The sequence below is a fragment of the Poecilia latipinna genome, unplaced genomic scaffold, assembly GCF_001443285.1.
Source record: "Poecilia latipinna isolate Pla-1442-1.1 unplaced genomic scaffold, P_latipinna-1.0 Scaffold353, whole genome shotgun sequence".
NCBI classification, from domain to species: Eukaryota; Metazoa; Chordata; class Actinopteri; order Cyprinodontiformes; family Poeciliidae; genus Poecilia; species Poecilia latipinna.
Genome location: NW_015112969.1, coordinates 15,782 through 39,858, shown reverse-complemented (window position 1 = coordinate 39,858; position 24,077 = coordinate 15,782). Strand labels below are relative to the sequence as shown.

Genomic DNA, 24,077 nt, shown 5'->3' with positions numbered 1-24,077 from the left:
TTTTTTTCTCTAAATTTTTCAAACTTTTAAAAATTTTTTTTTTTGGTTTAAAATTTTTTTTTTTTTTTTTTTTTTTTTTTTTTTTTTTTTTTTTTTGGTTATATATATATATATATTCTTGTTTTGAAAGGTAATTCTTGGCCAGTAAGAGTTTATGGGATTGAAAAACCAGCTAAATATTTTTTGTTGCTAAAATCTTTTTTTTTTTTTTTTTTTCTAAATCTGACATTTTAAACATACCTTGGCTCATTTTTCTATCCGTCAGGTGCCTCATTAAGTGGCTGGAGGTGAGGAAAGTGTGCCCGCTGTGCAACATGCCCGTCCTGCAGCTCGCCCAGCAGGCCGGCACCATAGAGCCCCCCTTGCCCGTCCAGCAGCCCCTGCCCGGCGCCGAGAACCTGGTGTAGCGGACACTGAGTCCCTCTCGGAAAGCAGCCGGCGGACACACAACAAAACACATCCCAACGCTCACACTCGCACCTTAAACAGGTACCCTTCGGTGAGAGTGTGTGAACTGACACAAACTGGAATAACTGAGCAGAAGTTCACAAAAACTGAGAGTCTGCGGTCGTCATCACCTCTTTTTATTTTTGCATCGGTTACAAAAAGAAAAAAAAAAAGGATTTCCTTTATGTCAGCACAGAGTGGCTGATAATCAACTGTTCTTTTTATTTTATTTTATTATTTTTTTTTTTTTACTTCATGGACGATGAAGTTGATCTAGAAGAAGTTTCTTTTTGTTACTTTTTCACAACCAAAGCGCTTTTCTGGAGGGCACCAGCAAAAGACAAGGAAGAAGAAAACGCAAAAGCCAAGAACTTCACTACACTAAGATACATATATATATATATTTTTTGTTTGTTTCATTTAAAAAGCACTTTATGAGAAAGCAAAATCTTGATTGCTTAGGCCTAAGGTCATGTGTTATATTTTATTTCTTCCTCTTTTCCGTGTACAAAGCAGACGGACAGGTTTTAAAACATTACAGTTCTACAGAAATCTCAAAGGGACAACTCTGGAACAGTTGTGTTTGCTTAAATGTGAAACGTTTGACTGTGTCACCATCGCCCAGGCATTACTCTGACTAATCCAGTTGTCTGCAAAATTTAGACTTCAAGTCAAAAATATCCGTTCTAAACCAAGGTCTTTGAGCTGTTTAATAGATGTAACAATTCTAGTTTTCTAGTTTTTCATTGACCTTTTTTTTCCTGTATTAATGTCATCAGATTAAGGTTCGTGTACTTCACGGATGAAAGCAGGAGACTTTTAAGGAAAGCTGTGAAAGTCGCTTCACGGATCCTGCAACAGAGTTGATTTTTCTGGAACACAACAGAATGAAAAAGAAATCTTCCCTCAAAATGTGCTGTAGTGTCAGCTAGTTCATCTCTCTTGCCACAAAAGTGTAAATCCATTTGTCACTTATTTTCTCTTTTTTTTTTCTTTTTTTTTTTTCTTTTTCTCGGTACCGCTGCGTTTAGGAGCACGAGTCAGTGAACTGGCACCAGCGCCACGAGTCCTGGCCTCAGCGTGTAATCAGCATATCCTTTTAGTGGGCGCACATACATGCACATAAGGGAGCAGCTGGGGCTGACCCTCCTTTCTCTCAGCTACACTGCCATAGTCAGTGGTCAGCAGGTTGGAGTGAACCAGGGTTTTCATTCATGCAAACACACATTGCAGTTTATCCCCTTTTTTCCTGCTTTTTCTCTGCAGTCTTCTGGTGCTTTCGCCTCCCCCCTCCTTTCTGTTTCGGTACAACGTGCTTTTGTTTCGTGCCACACGTACTTCATCTCTGAGCCGCGCTTTTGTGGATACTTTTTTGTCCTCTGGTTAGCTGAATTTGGTGTATTAGCTGAAAGGCCTTGCTGTGAACTCCACACACCCCTCCTGGTAACATTAGTGGGCTAAAATAGCTCACTGAGGTTTGGTAATGAAGTGTTTTGTGGCTTCGGTTTGGTGATCAGCGGGATTTAGAGAGCATAATGATAGTGTTTTTAACTGATAGTCCTTACAGCATGTTATAATCAGTCACAAGATGATGATAATGTGAAATCAGAAGTTTGGCACCCGTCAGAGCTGATAATACTCACATTGGACACCTCCTGTCCCGTCAGTAAAACAAATGATACATTCTTTATCTTGTGGTCATCTATTATTAGGCCATGGCCACAGTTATCCACTTCTCAGAAATTACCGCTCAGTAACATTTCATTCCCACACACTTGCAATTTATGGTTATGACTGAATTATCTCTTTTTGCAGGCCTAAGTAACTTGTGGCCACACAGTGATACTTTTCCCACAAACGCTACTGGGAACGCTGCTTATTCCACAGCGACGGATCGAAGATAAGTTTGAGACAGGCTGTCAAACAATCTGCGGTCTGATCTGTTTTAATGGAAATGAGAGCTATTTGTCTACAAAAGGAGCGTAAATAACATTAGGCTATATCGGCATGCTGTTGCAGTAGTCTTCATGTCCCGTTATCTTTTCAACAAATAAATCTGAAAAGTGAGCCGTTTGCATTTGTATTCAGCCCCACCAGTCATTCATAGTCACTTTTCTCTGCAGCTGTAAGTCTTTGTGGATCTATTTAAACCTCATTTTTGCCGACGATGAATCTGCTTTGATCCAAACCACGGGTGTCAAAACTCAAGACTTGCTGGTCAAATCCGGGAATCTGTACTCTTGATCGTCGCATAAACTGGACTTTAACATAACAGTTGTGTGCTTAAACATCGTTTCATCAGTTAAGTCGAATCAGTTTTCATTTGAATAGGACCAAATTTAATCCATGTAAAAAAAATTGTTACATTATAACACTGATTGTGTCTCTAACACCATCTTGGTCCTATTTTCCTTTCGGTTTTCTCTTTGCACACTCGCTACAAAGCAATGATCTCAACAAAGCGTCTCTGGCTTTCAGTTAGAAAAGTGTCGCTACTCTGACGAATGTCTCATCTCCGCCGAATGTCAGCCAACACACAAGAGGACTGGACCTTTCCTAGATGAAAGCGTCGGCCGATACTCTGGCATTAACTCAACACGGGACATTTTAGCCTTAGTTGAACAAAAACTGTTGCAATAACAAAGAAAGATGTGTTTCATTACATCTGTGGTGAACAAAACGACTGCCATGCCATTCTTGTTACAGGATTAATTTCCACACGAGTCCTTCATCTAAACCCCACAGCAGCTAACACTTGCTGCCATTTGTCCACCTTTGTCGTTGGTTATTAGACTTTGTTGTTTTTTTTTCCCCCACACATGCCTCCCTGTTTTCCTCCCGCCCGCCGTCCTGATAGTGCCAACCAGACATGAAATGTTAGGAATTAAAGAGAGTCTGTGTGACGACAGAGGGGGAAAAAAAATGGGGCTGAAGAGCACAGTAAGAAATGTCTTCCCACCGCTGAAATCATCCCTGACGTCAGCGTTGCCTTGGACTGAGCTGTTATAAATAGACATCCAGTCAGGAGCACCGTTAGACATAAATAATTTACTGATAACCACAGAAGAAAAGGGAGTTATTGATCACAACACCGTTTTATGACGGGTAGTGTTCATTTTGACAGAAAAAAAAAAAAAAGAAGGAAACCCAGTGACATTTTCTTTGCTGCTTGAATCTCTTCATGTTTTCCATGGTTGGTTTTAGCAACCAGATCATTTAGGGTTTTAATCTCTTATCACTGCCTTGTTGAAGTGAACCTGTGTTTGTTTGTATTGTGTATTTATTCCTCTGTAGCTCTTACAAACTCACAAATAACTTCCTCCTCCCTTTTGTCCAAACAAGTCGTTTTACCTTTTCCCTTGAATTCTCCTCACTTTTCCCTTTTTTTTTTTAACACTGATTATGTTTGTGAAGTCTCACAGACATTGTTTGTAAAACTAAGAATTCTGCAGCAGAATATTTTTGGAGACTATATGCTGTACAGTATTTGTAAGCTCTATTTTTGTATATTGCTCTTTTGGGGAAAAAACTAAAATGACACTTTTTTTCTTTCCTTTTTGCTAATTTTATGTTTATTCGTTTAAAGAAAATGTTGCATGTGACTGACTTGAACTGTAAATAAAATTTCCAGGTTTTGGAAAGAATTTTGTCTAGTTGTGCCTTTTTTCCTTGCATAATATAATATGATCTAAATCCTGACGTCAAAAGATTAGTAAAGGGATTATTACATTTTAATTACACATAAGAACCCTGTTCGTACATTTAAAAAAATATACTGTTAAATGTCATTGAAGATTATTTTAAGGTTGATGTAATACCGCCCCCTTGTGGTAAACATTTGTATTTGCACTTGGGCTCATAAATAAACTTTGATTTATCAGCGCCCCTTTGTGGTTAAATCAAGTACTTTATTATGTTTTGCCATAATTCTTTCTAAATGATCCTATTTTTGAGATGACCGACTTCATGCAGTTTCTGCCTTTGAACAAACTGAATATTGAGTAAACAGACAAATGAAAGCAAAGTTGATGTGAAATATCAGAATGTAATTTTTTTCCTGATGTGCAGAAATCTCCACTTCATGGAGTGTTTTCACAAATGGCAACATTTTGATTTAATATTTGCTCAATAGTATTTTAATAAGTATATATGCAGCAACATTATTGGGTGAATGTTTGATTCTGAAACACAAGTAGTGAATCAGCCAATCACATAATGTCTGACACTATGCTGAATCCTTCATGCAAAATTAACACTGTGTTGAGAGCAAAAAGGGGGTCCACTCAGGAACCAGAAAGGTGGACCTCAAAAAAGTAGCCGAGTATATTTAGACCAGTTATTAAGTTGACTGGGAAAAAACCTGACCTTTTCCATGTACTGTGACTCTTAGTTCTGTGTTTGGAAGCACAAATGAAGAATAATGTCCGAACTTGATCTGAACAACGATATCCAACAACAGCATGTAGACAATTTTCTGAATAGATGTAATTTATTGTCACCGTTCTTAAGTTAAATCTTGTTTAATCTTTTTTTTGCACTTTGCTTGTGCTGTTCTGCTTCTGCGTTTTCTGCAGCAGAGCCAGAGTGTCTCGTTTCTCGATGCGCCTCAGCTGTTTCTTCTTCATCCTCTTGATCTTTGCCGTGTTCCGGATCTGTCAAACAAAAACCAACGAGGAGTTTCATACGTGCCTATGTTTCCCCATCCTTTGTGACTCTACGTGATCAGAGGATAAACATGTCAAAGATTTTCAAATAAAATGTGGGCCTCCATTTGTACTCCCTCACTTTAAATCCAGCTGTTCTGTGAATGCCTCAGAAGTTTCCTTAAGAACGTGAGCGAATAAACAGAACCAAGGAACGCAGCAGACGCGAGGTGTGGAGAAGTTTAAAGCAGTGTTTGGTTCTAGAATAATATCCAGAGCTTTGAACACCTTAAAAAGCTCTGTGTACATTTCAGCCTATGTTCACAGTGTTGTGCGGAGAAAAACCAACATTGACACTGTGAGGAGAGTTGCATACATACCACTTGTACAATCTCAGCTTTGCGTTCGTTCTCTGCGCGCCGTTTCAGGTTTTCCTCTCGTCTTTTCCTCTTTTCCTAAAAAGAAAAAAAAAATGAAGCACAGTCTGTTAGACATAGAACTGCAAGAGCATGACTTCTCCAGAACCTCTGCATCACATCACCTCCTTCTTCTGGGCTTTCTCCTCCTTCAGCCTCACAGTGAACTGTTTGACAAGGTCTTTTTCACGCTTGGCCTGCATCTTCTTCTCCCAGGAGGAGCACAGAGGTTTGTCTCTGACCAACGAAGAGAACCTGGATGCAAACATCACGGTAACATACAGGTGAGTGTTTACTAACAATATGTTTGCATAACTAGTCAATATTTTTTAAAGAATAATTGCTGCATACATTGAAAAAAAAAAAACAATCCAGATTGTTTGTAGGTGTTATGACAAAGCAGGCTGCATTGTTTATTTGAGAATAAATTAACAGTTTCCATCATAAAATCCACTGGATTTCTTATTTTATCAGTATATTCATGCAGACAGGTTAAGAAAGAACTTTTCCGAACAGAAATAATACAATTTCAGCTTCAACTCAGCAAGCTGAAGACATATCCCACCTCTGCTTGTTCCGGTCCTTCCACACTCTTCCTGACTTTGGTTTTCCCAGCGGAACCGCCGGGATCGGTTTGGCACTGGGAGCCAGGTGAGCTTTCTTCTTCGGGATGCTACCTGAACCTACAGGAGCCGTTTCTGCTGGTGCAGACTTGGACAGCTGATGTTCTCCTCCATCATCGGCTTTATCCGTTTCCATGACTGCTGCCTGGGCCGGTGGGTCTGAGGGCACTGTGGGTTCTGCTGGTCCGGCGGGTTCTGTAATTTTTGTGGGTTCTGATTCCGTAGACGCACTGGATTCTTCCACGGTCGGACTGTCTGGTTTCTGCTCCGTATCTTCGGGGTTTTCTTCTTCCGCCGGCGGTGGCAGCTCCTTTAGGACGGACCTCCTGGTCCTTCTGCTGGGAGTCCTCACCGGGGTTGTGCTGTCTTGCAATGCGGCAGGAGGGCGCACCGTGCGGCCGCTACGGGTCCGCCTGCCCTCCGCTGGCGGATCCTCAACCAGCTCCACTGAGCTGTTTTCCTCCGACCGGGCCCTCGTTCTCTTCGGCATACTTCTTAATAAAACAGGCAAAAGTACATAACTTTAACTAACTCCAAGACCCACGTGTGCCTGCTCCCAGCCTTGTGTATGATGCGTTATTTCCGGTTCTGACGTAGATCCAGCTGTGCGTTGTCGCCATCTGTTGGTGTGAGGGAGGAACGGCAAATTACATTCGTAGTCTATAGAACTTTATATTTACAAAAATAAGACCTTTTCGTCTAAGGCCGTTTTTGAAAAGACTTTTCATTTTAATGCCTTTTAGTGAGAGGGCTGGTAACTTTTTGTCTATGGCCTCACATCTGAAACTTTATACACTGTTCTAATGTGTGCGGTTTTTTTTTTCTTGAGTCCTGAGGATGTCCTAAAATGAACACCGTACTAAAACACTCTGCAGTGCCATCTACTGGGCAGACTGCATCCCAGATCTTTCATGGGACCAGGCGGTCACATGATTTTTACTTCCGCAACTTGTGATGCTGTTCATTGAAAAACACCTCAGTACACTCAGTGGGAAATCCTTGGCTAGATATCTGATTTTGTTGGTGTTTGCGGCTCCTGTTAAGAAGTTTTAATATAGCAACATCCCAGCACTAGCTGTGAGAGAGACTCATCATGTCGGTGCTCCGATTTAACAGCGTCTTTCTGCTGCTGCTGGTGATGATGTTTGGACACTCTGTGAGTATTTCTGAGCACCTAGCTAAAGTCTTTAAACTTTCTTTTGAGTTTGTATAACAGTTTAAACTGAAATGAGCAGATTTCATGGTTTATTGACATCTTAACATATAATAATTACATATATTTTACAGATATTTTAAGCTAAAAATGATGGATGTAAATAATGTGTTGCAATTTATAGGGGTCTAGACTGACTAAAGCTTTAATTAAGATTTTTTTATGATTATATTTTTGATCATGTTGATGAATCTGCAGCATTCTTTACTAAAACATTTTAAGTGTCTTCAGGTGTTTGGCTTCTACATCCCTACAGTGACCTGAGGTGTCATCTCTGGGCTATACACTTGAAACTCTATGGGAAGTACTGCGCATGTGTAAGTGTACAGTGACAGACAATGGTGTTTTGACCTGCAGATCGGGACGTCTCCATCATTCAGCGTGGACTACGAAAACAACTGTTTCCGTAAGGATGGAGAACAATTTCGTTACATATCAGGGAGCATCCACTACAGCAGGATACCCAGGGCCTACTGGAAAGACCGGCTGCTGAAGATGTACATGGCAGGACTGAACGCCATCCAGACGTATGATTCCTCCACACACACAAATACGGTGCTCTGTTGAATCACGTTTAAAATCAGGAATTATGTGATGCATCAGTGGTCTCCTAAGAAAGTTGCAGACACTGCACAGATGAGTTATTATTGTTGCATTGTTTTATGAAGTACTGTCTTATTCATAACTACTACTTGCTTTTAACAGATGAAAAGTTGCTTTTAGTTTGTCTTCTAAATTAAAATAATGACGTTTGATCATGAATAACAAATACTTTCGTCAATAAAAGCGGGATCATATATAATAACGTTTTAGATTTTTCTCTGCTGCCACACACATGAATCAAATGAATGGGGGTTAACCAGTTTTTCTACTTTTAATGGCATCCTGAGGAGATAAAGAAGCAGTCATTACAGTTAGGAGTCCTGGAGCACAGACACATCCAAAGCATGCTGGGTATTGGACCTTGAAGGCCAGGGTTGGAGATTTCTGTTTGAACACATTATTCACCGGACCTGGAAGCATGATGACTGTATCGCACTTATAAAAAAGTAAAAATAAAAGTTCCTCAGACCAAAAGTGACAGAATTATTTAAAAAAGATGGGTCTTTTTATTTAATGTGTTATTTAATATATAAATCTGGTGAACTGAGTAACCCCTCGACATATAAGATCTAAGACAATTTTTAGTTAATATTTACTTGTAATCATTTGGAGTAATTTATTCTCTGTATGTATTTAAGAAACAATCTTCACTTCAACAGCATATTTTAGATTCATATTCAATTCATACTTTATGAAAACAATGTGCCGGTTTCTTTTTTTCATTGAATCTCATTCTGATTTTGGGTAATTTTACATTTATTTAGGATAAAACACACTTTATGAGTTAATTGTTGAACATAAATACTTTCTTACGCTCGCAGCTACATTCCCTGGAACTACCATGAAGAGACTCCTGGCCAGTACAATTTCAGCGGAGACAGAGATGTGGAATATTTTCTTAAGTTGGCTCAGGACATCGGTCTGTTGGTGATCCTTCGTCCAGGGCCGTACATATGTGGAGAGTGGGACATGGTGAGGGAAACGTGACTTTAAATGCGTTTGCTTTCAAAAACTGAGTTGAAAAGGGACATTTAGTCTCATTTTTTCAAGGGCTTCCTTTGAGTTCCAGTAAGTGCTGTGATCCAGCGAGTCATGTGCTAAAATGACATTGTTAATGTGGCACTCTATATTAGCCAGATAACATAAACTCTAAAGTTTGTAGTCTCTCTTGCATTGCCCTTTTTGCAGGATGTCCTCTGACACAAAGCCTTCTCCAACACTGAGAGAAAACAGCATTTACTCCACAGACAGTGTGTCTGCTGTGACAATGTACATATGAAGGACTTGTTTGAGGAGCAGACCTCAGAGCAGACTGCAGCCTCATGTTTTATCTGAATGTCACCATTTGAACAAAAACTCTGGACAACTGGATCAATGTGTTTGCTGGGATTTTATGGTTAAGATTCTTTAAATTTAATTATTTTCTATTGGTTTACTTCCCACTACAGTCATTGTCTGGCTTCTATGTTGTATTGTAATCAAATACAGGGAAAAAAAAAAAAAAAAAGTCTTAGCAAAATGGATGTTTTTGCAAGGCAGTGTACCTATAAAGAACTGTGTACAATGTGTGGAATCTAAAGCTTGGCAGTCTCAGCGCCTGTTGTGTTTCTAATTATTAAATGTTATTCTGCCGATTAGGGGGGTCTGCCCGCATGGCTTCTCAATAAGAAAAACATTGTGCTGCGATCGTCTGACCCTGGTAAGTAGCAAACACTCATCTAAGTCAGAAATGTATGCGGTGTCCCACTGCATAAAAGCACAATGCTGTAATTTGTGTCCATTCCAGATTACATTGCAGCCGTGGACAAATGGATGGGGAAGCTGTTACCCATGATGAAGCCTTACCTCTACCAGAACGGTGGTCCCATCATCACTGTACAGGTGAGTGTGGATGTCTCTGTTTGTTTCTCATATTAGTACCTGACTGGTTTTCATTTTACAGCCCACTGCAAAGTTACTAGTCCGCGCTGGTAAAGTATTAAATGGTAAATAAATATAAATGGAGAATTTTTAACATGCATACCTCTTGAAGTTTCTCATGGATCGTTTGGCCACTGCTTATTGAAAGTGATAAGTTGATGCAAGAGCTGCCAAACCACAGCTGCAATACCAGAATGACATGCTTTTGTAACTGTAGCTCTGGGAGAAAACAGACTTCCTTGTCCTTATAAAGTATGTATTGATCTTTAGTTTGAGCTTTTATGAACAACAACAACAACAAAAAACAACAAAACAAAGCAGTCCAGGTGGGTTAGGCAGGAAACAGAGGCTCAATGTGTGGGAAAGCATGAGTCTCACTGTCAAGTACGGTGGAGGATCTGTGTGGCTGTGGGCTTATTAATGAATTAAAGAACATGAGAACCTTACTGACTTCATGTGATTTTGAACTTATGAATTTAAAATGGATAATCATTGGGTCTTAAACAATAATTACATGATTAAAAATCAAGAAAAAACAGAAATGGTTCAACAGACACATAATTAACCTTCATCAAAGGCCATCGTATAGATTGTATGGATGAGCTGAAGAGAGTGCAGGAGGGGATGATGGATGTTTTTACTTTTTGTTTGAATTGACCAGGTTGCCAATCCATGTGAGGAGTTAAAAAAAAAAACAAGATTTAGTCTCATAAGATAAGAAAAATATTGACACACAACCTTTATCAACAGGTGGAGAATGAATATGGCAGCTACTTTACCTGTGACTACAACTACATGCGTCACCTAACCAAACTGTTCAGAGCTCAACTGGGAGATGAGGTGGTGCTGTTCACCACAGATGGTGCCGGGGTGAATTACCTGAAGTGTGGCTCAATACAAGGCCTCTATGCCACCGTAGACTTTGGTCCCAGTAAGCTCAGCGACTCTGCATGTTACAGTGAATTTTCCTTTTCTGTGAAATGACTCACTTTGTTTGTGTTATTGTGTACCCTCTGAGATCCCTTCATTTAGGTTTGTTTTCTTATTTGTGTGTCTATGCCGACTCATTGTCACGTTTTAGCTTAGTAAGAAGTAATGAGGAAGTTGCACAAAGACACTTTGCAATTCTATGCCTCGTCTCTCTGCTAGGTGCAAATATAACTGCTGCCTTTGCGGCACAGCGACATGCTGAACCTTATGGGCCTTTGGTAAGAACTCGCCTCACCCTGCGCATGTTGCTACTGTTACCCGCATGGCAAAGTGAAAATACTCCTGTTCCTTTGTTTCACAGGTGAACTCTGAGTTTTACACTGGATGGCTGGACCACTGGGGATCCCGTCACTCTGTTGTGTCGTCCGCTGTTGTGGCCAAGTCCCTCAGCCAGATGCTGGCTGTAGAAGCAAATGTTAACCTGTAAGTGAGCAAAAGTTACCAGTGATTAGTTTAGAGAAGCAGTCTGTGACTCTGATGTTGCTTGTGCCACCTGCTGGCAGAAGTCGTGTAACTTTTCCACTTGTCAAATTTGGCTACTGATAGGCATTGAAGCCTTAAGATATGAGATTGTATAGAAGAAGCAATCAATGATTGTTCAAATATTTAAAATTTAAAAACAATCAAAAGAATTGTTGAAAGGATGGATAATTTTTATCAAAGCAGCGCCATATATTATGATGCACATATCGCAATGTCAGCGTGTGCAGTATTTCTTTCACAAAGGACTTTTAGTACACAACATTTGACTGACTGTTATATGTCAGGTTTCATGCATTCCCTTTCTGTACATTAGTAAAAAATTTTGATTATTTGAATGAACTCTAACTGACCAGCAATAGTATGGCAATTTCACGTATTTTCCTGATAAAGCTCGTCGGTTGCCAAAGATGTAGCCATACATGGAAAAAGTGGAAAAGTTTCACACTTTGATAGAAGACTTAAACCTGAACTAAATGGATCAAAATCAGCAGTTTTCTGGCTAGCACAACTGTAGCAAGCAACAAACAGATTTGGTCAACAACACTTTCAGATGTACCAAATTACAATCGAAACAGAACACATAATGACCAAAAATTGGTCCAATTTGAACATAAACTTCCACACATGTACGTATGCATGCTTGTATGTATGTCACATGATTTATTGAAGTCATTGGAGTCAGTCGTGGTTAGACAGACCTTCTATGAAGAAAGTTTATCATTACATCATTAAAATGTGATCATAATGTTACAGCTTTGTAAATCATTCTAAAAAAAAATAATAATAATAATCTAAAGTCAATATTTTAAGTACAAACATATATTTTTTTATTCCTTCCCTGAAGGTACATGTTCATAGGCGGGTCAAACTTTGGCTACTGGAATGGTGAGTGTGATGTTAGCATAATACAGCTTTCCTGCATCTTTCCTGAGACACTAATGGTGTGTTTTAATGCTCTCAGGCGCAAACTCCCCGTATGCTGCACAGCCCACAAGCTACGACTATGACGCCCCTCTGTCAGAGGCAGGAGATCTCACAGAGAAATACTTTGCCATCAGAGACGTTATCAGAATGGTATGAACCTGAATATTTAAGCATTGTTTTAGATATTTTTTTTTCCTTTTGTGTCATTGAGAACATCTTTGTCTTCCTAAAATAGTACAGTAAGGTACCGGAGGGACCGATTCCACCAACAACGCCAAAGTATGCGTACGGTTCGGTTACGATGCAGAAGGTAAGCATTCAGATGGCTGTGTTTGATGTTATCACTTACAGGCTTCTAGTTTGTGACCATCGTTTCTGACTTTGCACCAAACTAGCATCGACTTGCTTGTTTTGTCTCCTGCAGCTCCAGACGGTGTTGAGTGCCGTAGAAACGCTGTCGTTCTCAGGTCCAGTTAAAAGCACCTATCCTCAGACATTCACTGACTTAAATCAGGTATCCTCCAGTCTTTTCTCACCACAGTAGTTCCATTTTTGTTTTTTTCACTTTCTGTGTCTTTTTTTTTTTTTACCTCTCCAGAGCTTTGGCTTTGTTCTGTACAGAACAACTCTGCCTTTTAATTGTAGCCAACCCACCCCTCTGTCATCGCCTCTGAATGGGGTCCATGACAGAGCGTATGTGTCAGTGGATGGGGTGAGTCGCATTATTCATCATCAGATCCTCTGTGCAAAAGCTGTGAATTGTAGCTAATTATTACAAAAGAACTACAGTAGATGCAGAACTTCAATGAAGAGCACACATTTTTTAATTAACAAAAATACAGAAGGAGACAGCAGTACATTAGTTGGCCTTTTACATTAGAGACCAGCTTTTCCAGTGCATTTTGCCTCTGAGTACATGAAACGACAAAGTATGAGGAATCAAAACTAACAAACAGTAGACTGAATCATTCAGTCTTCCTCCAGTCAACAACACTTCAGTACAGAAACAGTGAATACAATTTTCAATTTCAAAATGTAATTTTTTTCCCTCAGGATTTGTGATAATTGTACTAATATAAACATACTTTTTTTTTTTTTTAAGGTGGCAGTAGGGGTTCTGGAAAGGAACAAGGTCTTGAGTGTGAATGTGACGGGAAATGCTGGAAGTCAGGTGGACATCCTGGTGGAAAACATGGGCCGAATCAACTATGGAAAAGACATCAATGACTTCAAGGTTTTTTGTTTTGTTTTCTTTTTTTTTTTTTGTTTGTTTGTTTTTGGCTTTAGAAATTTGTTACTGAGGCCTCAAGGTCTAATGTGCTGTCAGACATTAAGTTGTTGCTGACATAAAGTCACAGACACTGCACCAACCTGGGATCACAATGGGGCATCCACACTGAAACATTTGGAATGATTTAGAAATGTTACATTTTTTTTTTATCATTTGTTGTTTTCTCAATAAAGGGCCTGGTCTCCAATCTTAATCTGGGACAAACCACCCTTACCGGCTGGACCATGTACAGTCTCAGCATCGACGAGGCGGTCAGACAGGGCCTTCTCGGAGAACAATCTCCCACACAAAGAGACCCAGGTCAGCCTGCGACTCTTTCGCTTCCCGCTTTCTACAATGGAAGCTTCATCATTCCTGACGGTATTCCTGACCTCCCTCAAGACACTTATGTCAAGCTGCCAGGCTGGAAGAAGGTGAGAGACCCTAAAATAAGTTTTTAGCTTTTAAGCTTTGTCAACTACTCATGTATAGATATTCAACATGTGAGTTTAATTAAATTGTGAAAGTAGATCTTTTTTTTATTATTATTATTTAAGCAATAAGACCATGAGCTGTCACTACCCTTCTACAAATAGTTTCAGATATTAAATGTTTTATTATTGCGTTGTTTATATCGCCAGTAAAACTTTTACATTCCCAATGTAATATCTGTTAGGCACCTTTGACTAAAATGCAGTGCAAATTAAATATTTATTTGTTTCCTTAGGGGCAGATCTGGATTAACGGTTTTAATTTGGGGCGTTACTGGCCCGCTCGTGGCCCTCAGGTGACACTTTTTGTGCCTGCCAGCATCCTGAGCACAGCAGCACCCAACAATGTGACCGTCCTGGAGCTGGAAGCAGATCCATGCAGCTACCAGCCATGCACAATTGAGTTTACAAACACCCCGATCCTCAATGCAACAGTCCTCTCTCAGCCCAAACTGCACAGGAGACTGTTTACTAAAGAGGATTTCCTGTGACAATAAGGGAACTCTCTATTGCACTAAAGGAATCAGTTTGCACTGCAGGACTCGACATATGAGCCTGGAATCAATGTTTGATTTGTGAAATGGAAGAGCATTTGAATTTTTTTTTTTGAACAATCTATGTTGTGTAAATGACATTTTGTTTTCTGATACTATTTTTCTAACTATGTTTGCACCACTTGATTGTAGCAGGTATCCAAAATCTCTTCTTGTCTACTCTCAAAGGGATTATAAGCAATGTTAGCTGTGGCATTTCATCATTCAGGGAACATTTAATTTTTCAGATGAAAACCACATCAGGGATGTGTCTGTTTAGATGCGTAGTCCTTTGAGTAAAACAAGTTGCTCCATAGCTTTAAATTAGTCATCTAGTCATCTTGTAGTTGTAATATTTGTACAAGATGTGCCTATATCATAAAAACAAAATAAAAACTTGAAATCCATCTTTATTTTAATGCAACTTAGCTTTTATGCATATTCACATTTTAGGGCAGGCAAATGTATGGCATCAAATTTAAAGACAGGATAGGTTAGTTTTGGTTCCTGCATTACACTCATTCTTTATTTGGGATTCTCACTTCAATGTGTTCCACATGCCACATTTTCTTTTTCTCCACCTCTTAGATTTAGAGTTTTCTCGGTGCCTGTAGTCCATCGTGGGGGATTTGTATTCTAAAAATACCCAGAACTTTCCATCTTCCACCAATAGGTTAATTTTAGTATGGTCTCTAATCATAACCTGTTTTCCACATGTGTTGTATTTGGAATAACTCTAAAATTCTGCACAAAAACAAGCTATTATTTCTTCAGACATAGTTGGCATTATTCAATTTCATCAGCTACAACAAATAACTTCTACAGCTATGCAGATTTTCTTAGTACAGGGTTTTTATTACTTTAAGAGAAGCATTGCAATTCATTCTGCCCTGGGGTTGCTCGTGTTGTTTAAAGATATTGACCTAAAATCCTCCTTACCCGAACCTAGACAATCCAACTCAACTAAAAAGCCATCAATTCTAAAATTCAATCAATATTTTCATGAAAATCTGGTTTCATCCACTTTATCCTGCAGACAAATTGGAATATCTTTGTGCAGAATCTTAACTGAAAAAAGTGCTCTTTCACTCAAAGTCAAAGAGGTTTCTTCAAAATTAAGTCATTAATTTTAACCAATCAGACACTTCCTTCATAAATATAAAGCTATAGTTATCTCTTGTTCTTCCTGTAAACTTTATACAGGGACTGTTGATTTTTTTTTTTTTTTGGTTAGTTCACAAAACTTTTCAAAAAGCATTTTGCTGATCTTCATTAACAATGCACCTGATTTCACACTGTATTTTGGGAAAGTAGATTTTAAAGTCAAAGATTCTGCCATATTTCTTACAAATAAGATTTTGTTTCTTTCAAAAGTTTTGTATTCATAAAAGTTTTTGAACACCTTGTAATAGATTTGAAATTGTATCTAGATACAATCTTAAATTCAAACAAAAGGGCTATAGAATTATTAAATGATTTTTACTGAATACACTCTTTGTTTAATGTCCTCTTTTACAGTACGTTTCCTAGATATCCAATACTTTTTCACTGTTTGTAACAAATGCAACAATTTAAATAAAGTTCTAAAAAAAAAAAAAAAAAGACCAACGTAACACCGGAGCAGCATCAGGAAACTGAGAAGAAGCGGTTGTTGGTATCATGTTTTTGTTACCTATGAATTTGATAATAATGCTAATTTTTTTTAGTTGAATTATAATGACGGTGGCTTCTTTGTGTGACAGTGGCGACCTAGAAACCTAGCTAGGTCGCCATGTTTCTATTCTCTATGTCTGTGTAGCTGCTATCTGAAACAAGTCCATTAAATTAGCTATTGAATGTCAAAGTTCTTGTCTCCGCAGTTGCTGGTATAAAACTATTAGCCGTTTTTTGTCTTTGTTTTTCAGTATCCCCCATCCCAGCGTTCGGGTGATACTTAAACATGACCGAATAAAGTCTCCGAGGTTCGGACACCGACTGAAACACACCCAGCTTAAGGTGCTAACAACATACAGCTGTCAGGACGCTGAAGTTAGCTTTTAGTTCTTGAATAAACTGACTTTAAAGATTCAATATTTTAATGCGAAAATATCAGTTCGTTGACTGGTCATACTAGTAGTGAATTGCTTTAGCACTTGATGACACTATAATTGATTAACTTATTCTAATAGAGAAAATAAAATATATTTTTTTCCCTATCTACAAACAGAAGTTTTACTGGAACGCTAAACCACCCAGACTAATTTAAACTGCACTAATGACAGATTCATTAAAGTACAACTTGTAATAAATGACGTTTCTCTCCATCTCATTTCATGAAGTCCAGCTTTAAAATTACAGCTAGACTATTGAATCTTGAACAGATTCAACGAAATACATTATATGTATCTATATAAAGAGACTGAAGCCCCTCACCCCTACCCCCCCTTTTGTTTTATTTATTTGGCAGCCATATATCAAATTGAAGTATCTGTGTTCAATACCGCAAAGGACAGCTTATATTTGACACAGTACTGTAATCCAACAGCACTATGGCATTGTTGGATATCTGTCCAAAAGATATTGGGTAATCTTTTGGCCAGTTTGATTGACGCTAATTCGCTTGTATATTGTCAGTGGCTTAGATAATAACCTGATGCAGTGTTATAGGGACATTGCGTAATGCTAAGGAAATAATCTAGCTGAAGTTTAACAACACAGTGTTTTGGATTTGGAAGTCGCGCGGATCGGAGGTGGTATTCCACATTCAAAATGCAGTCAGGTGTCTAATTTAAAGAGTAAAACTGATCCTTAACTTCAGAGTCGTGCTGCTGTGGCTGAAGTTGCTGAGCAACAAAATATTTATCTAGACAGTCCATTCTTTGTCAGAAACGGCATCTCTCTTCCCCTCTGCTTGCAGGCAGTCCGAGCTGTCTGTGAGACCATGGTGGACAATCGCTACGCCACGGCTTTGGTCATCGGCTCAGTCCTCAGTCTGCTGGCCACTGTCTACCTGTCTGTGGCGGTGGGGACTCAGGACTGGTTCCAGTACAACACCCCACCTATCAAACGGTGTGTTAACACCACTGCGATCAAAAATGAGTTCCTCACTGGAGACTTTGAGGAGAAGACGTACAGCAGCCACCTGTTCAAGTGGAACGGCACCTTGGGTCTGTGGTGGAGGTGCATCCAGGTTCCTCTCTGCAGCCACTGGTATTGCTGTCAGCAAGGTATTGTATCTAACCTGCACTAAAACAAGTCACAGAAATGCTAAACTGCAAAGTCTATTTTTGGTTAGTTAGAAAGTGATATATTTTTTAATTTAGTTTCTAATGTTTACTTCCTCCTCCTGACCATTTATTCCTCCATTGGAATCCAGTCGTTCTCCAGTCGCTATGCGTGTGAACGACCAGGAATAATATGGCTACTAACGCCTCTGAACTGCTTTTCACTTTAACCTTTTACACAAATAATTAGAAAATTAAAAGAAATGCAGCTTTTTTTTTTTTTTTTTTTTTAAAAAAAAAAAAAGAAGCAGTGTTCCAACAAGATGCTTTCTTACCTGCTTTGGAAGATGGCCGAGCTAGAATCGATCTAAAAACATTAACACATGCCTGCTTCTAGATATTAACAAAAATTGACATTGATAAGTCTTTTTATTTAATTTACTGTGGAAGATAACATGTATAGTTAAATTGAACAACAAACAGATTGAAAACATAATAGGTAACAAAATGTAACTTTGTACCATGATCCGATGAAACCACACATACAATTCACTCCATGCTCTCTATGGGAGATCGTAGTGGCAGCATCTTGCTCTGGAGTTTCGCTTCCTTTAGTGTAGAAAACCCTGGACTGTTCTATAAAAACCTGAAGGAAATACAGTTTCTGGTAATCTAGACTGTTGTGAAAAAAAATATCCTTTTCCATCCATATTAGATATTAGATCTAGACATTCTATTGTTACTATTTATTAGACCAAAAGAATTTGTTAAATTATTTGATAAGAGCATACAATTTTATAGGTTTATTTCACAGTGAAGGTGTGTTTCAGATAGTTAGACCAGTCATTGCAGATCCACATCAAAGCTTCACAGGAGTGTGATCTGAATCCTTTGTGGTGTAGTGAGTTAGAGCAGCTGTTTGTGAAGACCCTTGCAAATTTGATCAAATACCCATACTGTCAATCGCTTTATATTTTCTAATAAATGAATGGAAAATGAATGTGATTGTTCAGAATGTGAACTTGAGGTGGCTGTTTATCTCGTGCACTTAGCTTTGCATTCAATGAGGAATGTTAAGGTTCGGTGGTGGTCTGAAAGTTTGATCTTATATTGGTAATAGTGGGATGTGCCTTTTACATTGGATGAAATAAAGAAGCCAAAATAATGAATCTTTAAACAAACATGAGAAGATTATCAAGATTTTAATTAGTGTCTTAATCAACAGGTGATCTTCAGACAGGCAATGAAAGTGCCAACACAACACAGCAGAGAAATTGCACTCATCAAAGTGGATGTACAGGTAGTTTACAATATGCCACATTTTGCAGTTTGTATATTTAATCTGACTCTCAGAGCAATCACAAAACTCTCCATCTTTGCAATTTAAAACAATTTTCCTAATTCTATGGCTCATTCTCAACTTGCAGGTTATCTTGTGTGCTTTTTATCTTCAAATAATCCTTTGAGCTTGATTAAAAATGTACTAATTTCAGCCGAAGTTGGAGCACATGGCTCCACTTCGAACAATGGAGGGTTATGAAAAGTAGGTGGGCTTCTTTTACACAGTAGGGTAGACATACAGGCAAAAAAGGAGGGGCTGCCACGAGACTCTGCACCGACAAGAATAAGTGAGAAAAATTCTGGATCCCATTCCATGGACAGGTAAAAAGTAAGCAATAAATAATCTCTGGACTCCTTCCTCAGTGAGAGCTTAGGTTGAAGGACAGAACTGCATCTCAGTTTTTGGAAATGGATACCTCGGGTTTGCTTTCATCTGTTAAAAGTTTGGAGAATTTGTGTATTATTGTGTGCAAGTCAGGCTTTCTGTCTCATCCTGCTCCCCAGCCCTGTGTTCCAACCTGCTTTATGTGTTGATCTCGGATGCTCGGGTAGATCTTTGCCCTCTTCCCTTCACTTTAGATCCTAAGACGGAGACCATCTGTATGAGCTTCACCCTTCCTCAGCAGTTCAGTACAAAGGTCAAACAGAACGAGAGCGAGGAGGATCTGCTCAGAACATGTGAGTGCAAATCCCAAACGGAGGCAAATTTCAAAACGTCACATATTCTTTTAATCTAAATATTTTTGTTCACCTTTCTTCCTCTCTCGAGTGACTCAGTGTGTTGAAGTTTTAATTTTATACCCAACCCTGCCTCAAAGATAAAAAAAAACAAATTTTTTTTTTTGATTTTTGTTGCAGTAGTTGATTTGTCCTCCAAACTGTTTTCAGTGGTTGGTTTAATTTGACAAACCTCTGAATGGTGAATCTTTGTCTTTTTGTTCAGATCTGTGGAGGTGCCAGTTTCTGCTGCCCCTGGTGTCTTTGTCTCTGGTGTTTCTCAGTGGTCTGGTTGGGGTCTGTGCCTGCCTGTGCCGCAGCTTCACGCCAACCCTGGTTGTGGGATTGTTCCATTTTATCGCAGGTGAGAGAAATGCGTCCCTATCCTGTTGATCCTCAGGTGTACCCTTTTGTTAAAATGCTGTATTTTTATCTTAATGTTGAGTTGAGATGGATAATTTTGTAACTCTTTCCAATCTTCTATAGCATTTAATCTAAGATATAATAAATGCAGGTTTTGTCCGTTTTTTTTTTCTTGCAATATTGGTGTTGAATGTCCACAAAGAATTACACTGAAAGTGCCACTATGTTTTCAGTTCTACTTTTTTTTTCATTAGAATTGAATCTGTTTGTTTTTTTTTGTTTTTTACATTTTTCATTCTACAGAAAAATTATCTGTCCTCTCTGCAAAATGTTATATTTCTCTATATTTTAAATTATAAGAATTAAAGAAAATTGTTTATTTGAAATGACACCAAATTTATTTGAGTAGACTTTTATCTATATAAGCTGTATTTTTATTTATTTATTTATTTATTTATTTATTTATTTATTTATTCATTCATTCATTCATTCATTCAAAAAAACACAGTTGCGACTCTAAGTGAGTTTTATTTGGCTGACCTGAGAGCAGAAACTGCTCTTTTGGTTGTAAAGGTTGCAGACTCCTGCTCTGCACTGACCAAAACTACTGGATCAACCAGACTGACGTTCCCTGCTGCAGCCTCGAGTATAGCAGCCGTTGTGGTTTTCTCAAATCCATCCAAAATGTGAAAATAAATTATTTGTATTGCTTACAGGACTTTGTTTATAAACCAGAACATTTAAAGAAGCAGGAAAACCAGAAAATTCTCAAACCAGCTCTGTGTAACTACTTTCTTTAGATTTTAATGTTGATTTTTTTAAATTTCTTGTAAATTGTCTGTTGAATGTGGTGGTGAGTCTTTTTGATTTTTTTTTTTACTATGATGCTGCACAGATGCTTCCTTTTTTTGCCTTTGAGTCCAAACACTTTGGAGCCTCATTGAGGGCATCGATACTTGAAGTTTTCTTTTTTTGTTGTGCTGTTATTAAGCAGTTCTTTACACTTTTCAAAGGCCATTTCTGGTAGGCGTACAACAGTGTGTTATGGTTTCATTCTTATCACTACCACAAAGCAAAGTTTCAGCTTCAGGATGTTGTTTTTACTTTAAGCCCTGTGACAAGCTGAAGATAATGATGGTAATCAACAGCATCTTTATTTCTCATCCTTCTGCTCGGCTGTTGTCTCGTCTTGTTATCAGGCCTCTGCTCTTTGGGAACTGTCTGCTGTTTTCGGATCAGCGTGGATCAGCTCAACGGCGAATACAGAAAACCGGGAGATGTCGTCGGGTCAATGGGGTGGTCTCTCTACCTGGCCCTCATCTCCTTCCCCCTGCAGATGATGGCCGCCGCTCTGTTCCTGTGGGCGGCCAGAAGTCACCGCAAACACTACACCCGCATAACCGCATATAGGGTTGCATAAAGAGACAGGGATAGTATATTTTACGATAACCAAGTAGGTCTACAACCTTCCTTCCAACAATTTGTGGTTGTAGTTCAATAAAATGTTCAGGTCGTAGCTTCTCACTTCCACTGTAGCAGTCTTGCAATGCAGAAATAGTTCAGGGTATCACAGGTTTAAGCGTCAGCTGCAGCCAATCCATACGTACTCATAAACACATTGAAACATTTCGTGTGGCTTTATATCACCTTTGCCTTTGTTTTTTTTTAACCCCATTACTGAGTTGTACATCATCTTGATGTTGCATATTTTTAGCTTCTAGGTTTTTGTGCTATATTTGTTTCTGCTGGGTTTTTTATTTTGCCATTTGCCTTCTTTTTGTTGCCAATGCTTTTCCAGCTGCTCACCATATTGTCCTTAACTCGGATACAACTGTGTAAACTTGCACTATCTGACTTTTAGATGTGGACTTTTATGGTCCAAATCAAGGTAGTTGTTTCTGTTACTAAAAAGAGTCTGGTGCACCTTTATTTAACTTTTTTGTCTTGTTTTTGCATCATTTTTAAATATCAAGGCTTTGCATGTCATTTGGGTTGACCTTTCCATCATCTGTGGTATTTTTATTTTTTTTTTTTATTTTGGTCTGTGGTAAAATGACTAAATGTCATAAAATGCCACAGTCTAAAAGTGGAACCACTCACCTTCTGCTGTCATTGATATTGATGAATCTTGTGTGTACTGATGCAGCGTAATTACCAATTTTATTGTGTTGTTTTTGTAACAAGCTGAATCTATTAAATGCGTTCAGGAAATTCAGTTACTACTACTGCCGTTTAAATGTTAAAAGCTGTCTAAACAGTTGCTTTCTCAGTTGTTCAATGTTGGTTTTATTGGAGTTTGTCGAATTTTGCAGTTTATCTTCACAGTTTGCCTGGCCATAAACTCAGAAAAGGACCCATCCTTGATGTAAGACCCCTTACAAAAGTATCTACACCCTTGAGTTTGCACATTCAGCCTCCTTACAATCACAGAACTCACGATTTTTGGACGAACACCAGTGCATAAATGGAAAGCTAAAAGTAAATTGATACAATATTTTTACATAAGCACCTCAGCTTTCTTGTCGGTGCTGCAATTCTTTTGGGGGTATCTCTGTTCCAGCCTTAAAAATCTACGAAGTTTTGCCAATTCTATTTTTGGAAAACACCAAGCTCTGATTAGATACATCTAGGAAGAGCCAATTTTGTCTTTTCTTTAGTTTTGAACTTTGACTAGTCCATTTCCATTCAGTTTTGTTCCTGGTCGTATGTTTAGGCTGGTTGTCATGCTGGAAGTTGTAGCTCTGCTCCAATTTAAAATCTTTTGCAGCCTCTCACGGGATTTCACCCAGAAAGGCCTTGTATTTAATTCAATACATCTTAGCTCTTGACTGGGAGTTTGTGATTGTAACCTGACAAAATGTGAAAGTTTTGAGGGTAATAATACTTTTGCAATACAAAGTAGCAGAGTGAACAACTCCAGTAATTGTTTTATTTGGCTCATTATTTCACTGATTTGCACAGTGACCAGATTCTGATTTCTTCAACCAACATTTTTTTTTTTTTCAGAAATAAATTTGCCTTCATCAGGGAAAGAAAAAAAAAGACTAACATTGACTCAAAACATGTCCATTTGTATTTTTGGAGAAAGAAAGTGTTTAGAAAACAGCACAATTTCAAAACTGAAAGCAATACTTAATATTTTTATACCATGTGAGGACAATTTATGTTATTCCCTTTAAAGTTCTTTACAACTTTAAAGGGAAGGGAATCACTATAGGAAAAATAAGAAAATAGGCTTCAGTTCCCCAGCTGAATCTTTTCTCGTTTTCTATCTGATGATTTATTTGTTCTGTTACAGAGTGAAGGACATAAATCAGGGTTATTGTTGCCAAGTTGTCGCCCCAGTCATGCCCTGTGTCTACCATGAGGGGGCAGAGTTAGGATCTGGCTTTTATTCAATTGGTCAGGTAAGATTTGAAAAAGAGTCCAGGACATGAAATTATCTGATGATCTGATTATATTCACTTTTGAGCACATTAGCACAGAATCCTCATGCTTTTGGTTTTTTTTTACAAGATAATTTGAGAAAAAAAACTAAAAACTAAATTAAAATGCGCAAAATATCTGTATGAAACATTTTGTTGATAATTCACATTGATCAGAGGTGTTTTAACTATGTTACATTTTCAAATAAGCAAGAATTTGTCATTTCACTCTGGTGTCAGAAAATAAATTGTGACTTTGTTTTGAACTGACATCTTTAACTGAAGCGTTTCCTGTCAGTATGTCGAGTTATACGTATTGAGACTTCTTGAAAACTTTTTCATCTTCTGAAACGTAATACTGTATTGTTGCTATGTGAAATAAATTTGACAATTGGTTACTTTTATTGGAATTTTGTCGATTTTCATTAGCTTAAAATTTGAATGCAGAGATGGTGCTTTACTTTTTGCAAAT

At 38.4% G+C, this 24,077-nt stretch overlaps 4 protein-coding genes and 1 long non-coding RNA gene across 12 annotated transcripts in view; 3 read left to right on the top strand and 2 right to left on the bottom strand.

The window, feature by feature from the left end:
- The window catches only part of rnf24 (ring finger protein 24), a 35,064-nt gene extending 31,493 nt beyond the window's left edge, over positions 1–3,571 (top strand). For all 5 annotated transcript variants that reach the window (XM_015035985.1, XM_015035987.1, XM_015035989.1 and 2 more), the window contains one exon: positions 266–3,571. In XM_015035985.1, coding sequence (XP_014891471.1) covers positions 266–407 — 142 coding nt within the window. In that variant the 3' untranslated portion in view covers positions 408–3,571. The remainder of the gene's footprint in view (positions 1–265) is intronic.
- A 1,346-nt stretch (positions 3,572–4,917) lies between these two features.
- On the bottom strand, positions 4,918–6,761 carry LOC106949605 (coiled-coil domain-containing protein 86-like). Its single transcript, XM_015035979.1, has 4 exons — positions 6,072–6,761; positions 5,632–5,761; positions 5,471–5,545; positions 4,918–5,099 (listed from the first exon to the last, which is right to left on the bottom strand). Exons 1-4 carry the CDS (start codon positions 6,617–6,619, stop codon positions 4,968–4,970), a joined length of 885 nt encoding a protein of 294 aa, XP_014891465.1. The 5' UTR covers positions 6,620–6,761; the 3' UTR covers positions 4,918–4,967.
- A 376-nt stretch (positions 6,762–7,137) lies between these two features.
- Positions 7,138–16,040, top strand: LOC106949603 (beta-galactosidase-like). The gene is made up of 16 exons (XM_015035976.1): positions 7,138–7,285; positions 7,700–7,869; positions 8,767–8,917; positions 9,584–9,644; positions 9,732–9,826; positions 10,616–10,796; positions 11,015–11,073; positions 11,157–11,278; positions 12,183–12,223; positions 12,300–12,412; positions 12,498–12,572; positions 12,687–12,776; positions 12,861–12,974; positions 13,365–13,496; positions 13,727–13,966; positions 14,260–16,040. Exons 1-16 carry the CDS (start codon positions 7,223–7,225, stop codon positions 14,512–14,514), a joined length of 1,962 nt encoding a protein of 653 aa, XP_014891462.1. The 5' UTR covers positions 7,138–7,222; the 3' UTR covers positions 14,515–16,040.
- LOC106949608 (uncharacterized) lies at positions 8,478–24,008 on the bottom strand. Its single transcript, XR_001425408.1, has 3 exons — positions 23,614–24,008; positions 20,007–20,010; positions 8,478–8,488 (listed from the first exon to the last, which is right to left on the bottom strand). It is a non-coding gene; the product is annotated as an uncharacterized LOC106949608 (long non-coding RNA).
- On the top strand, positions 16,141–21,913 carry LOC106949606 (claudin domain-containing protein 1-like). Of its 4 annotated transcripts, none has more exons than XM_015035980.1 (7): positions 16,141–16,206; positions 16,461–16,551; positions 17,453–17,762; positions 18,985–19,059; positions 19,680–19,778; positions 20,044–20,181; positions 21,380–21,913. In XM_015035980.1, exons 3-7 carry the CDS (start codon positions 17,477–17,479, stop codon positions 21,598–21,600), a joined length of 819 nt encoding a protein of 272 aa, XP_014891466.1. In that variant the 5' UTR covers positions 16,141–16,206; positions 16,461–16,551; positions 17,453–17,476; the 3' UTR covers positions 21,601–21,913. The 4 variants fall into 4 exon arrangements, with proteins under 4 accessions (XP_014891466.1, XP_014891468.1, XP_014891467.1 ...); XM_015035981.1 differs by having other exon boundaries at positions 16,156–16,206; positions 16,461–16,517; XM_015035984.1 differs by having other exon boundaries at positions 16,175–16,210.
- Positions 24,009–24,077: the final 69 nt, after the last annotated feature.

What these genes read in the sequence shown, in the direction of transcription:
- LOC106949605 (XM_015035979.1), bottom strand. Translation starts at nt 6,619, where the DNA reads ATGCCGAAGAGAACGAGGGCCCGGTCGGAGGAAAACAGCTCAGTGGAG. An exon ending in AAGGACCGGAACAAGCAGAG is followed by an intron (nt 5,762 to 6,071) that starts GTGGGATATGTC and finishes GTTTGCATCCAG; the next exon opens with GTTCTCTTCGTTGGTCAGAG. An exon ending in AGAAAGCCCAGAAGAAGGAG is followed by an intron (nt 5,546 to 5,631) that starts GTGATGTGATGC and finishes TTTTCTTTTTAG; the next exon opens with GAAAAGAGGAAAAGACGAGA.
- LOC106949603 (XM_015035976.1), top strand. Translation starts at nt 7,223, where the DNA reads ATGTCGGTGCTCCGATTTAACAGCGTCTTTCTGCTGCTGCTGGTGATG. An exon ending in GGACTGAACGCCATCCAGAC is followed by an intron (nt 7,870 to 8,766) that starts GTATGATTCCTC and finishes TTACGCTCGCAG; the next exon opens with CTACATTCCCTGGAACTACC. An exon ending in GTTCGGTTACGATGCAGAAG is followed by an intron (nt 12,573 to 12,686) that starts GTAAGCATTCAG and finishes TGTCTCCTGCAG; the next exon opens with CTCCAGACGGTGTTGAGTGC.
- LOC106949606 (XM_015035980.1), top strand. Translation starts at nt 17,477, where the DNA reads ATGGTGGACAATCGCTACGCCACGGCTTTGGTCATCGGCTCAGTCCTC. An exon ending in CTGGTATTGCTGTCAGCAAG is followed by an intron (nt 17,763 to 18,984) that starts GTATTGTATCTA and finishes CTTAATCAACAG; the next exon opens with GTGATCTTCAGACAGGCAAT. An exon ending in GGAGGATCTGCTCAGAACAT is followed by an intron (nt 19,779 to 20,043) that starts GTGAGTGCAAAT and finishes CTTTTTGTTCAG; the next exon opens with ATCTGTGGAGGTGCCAGTTT.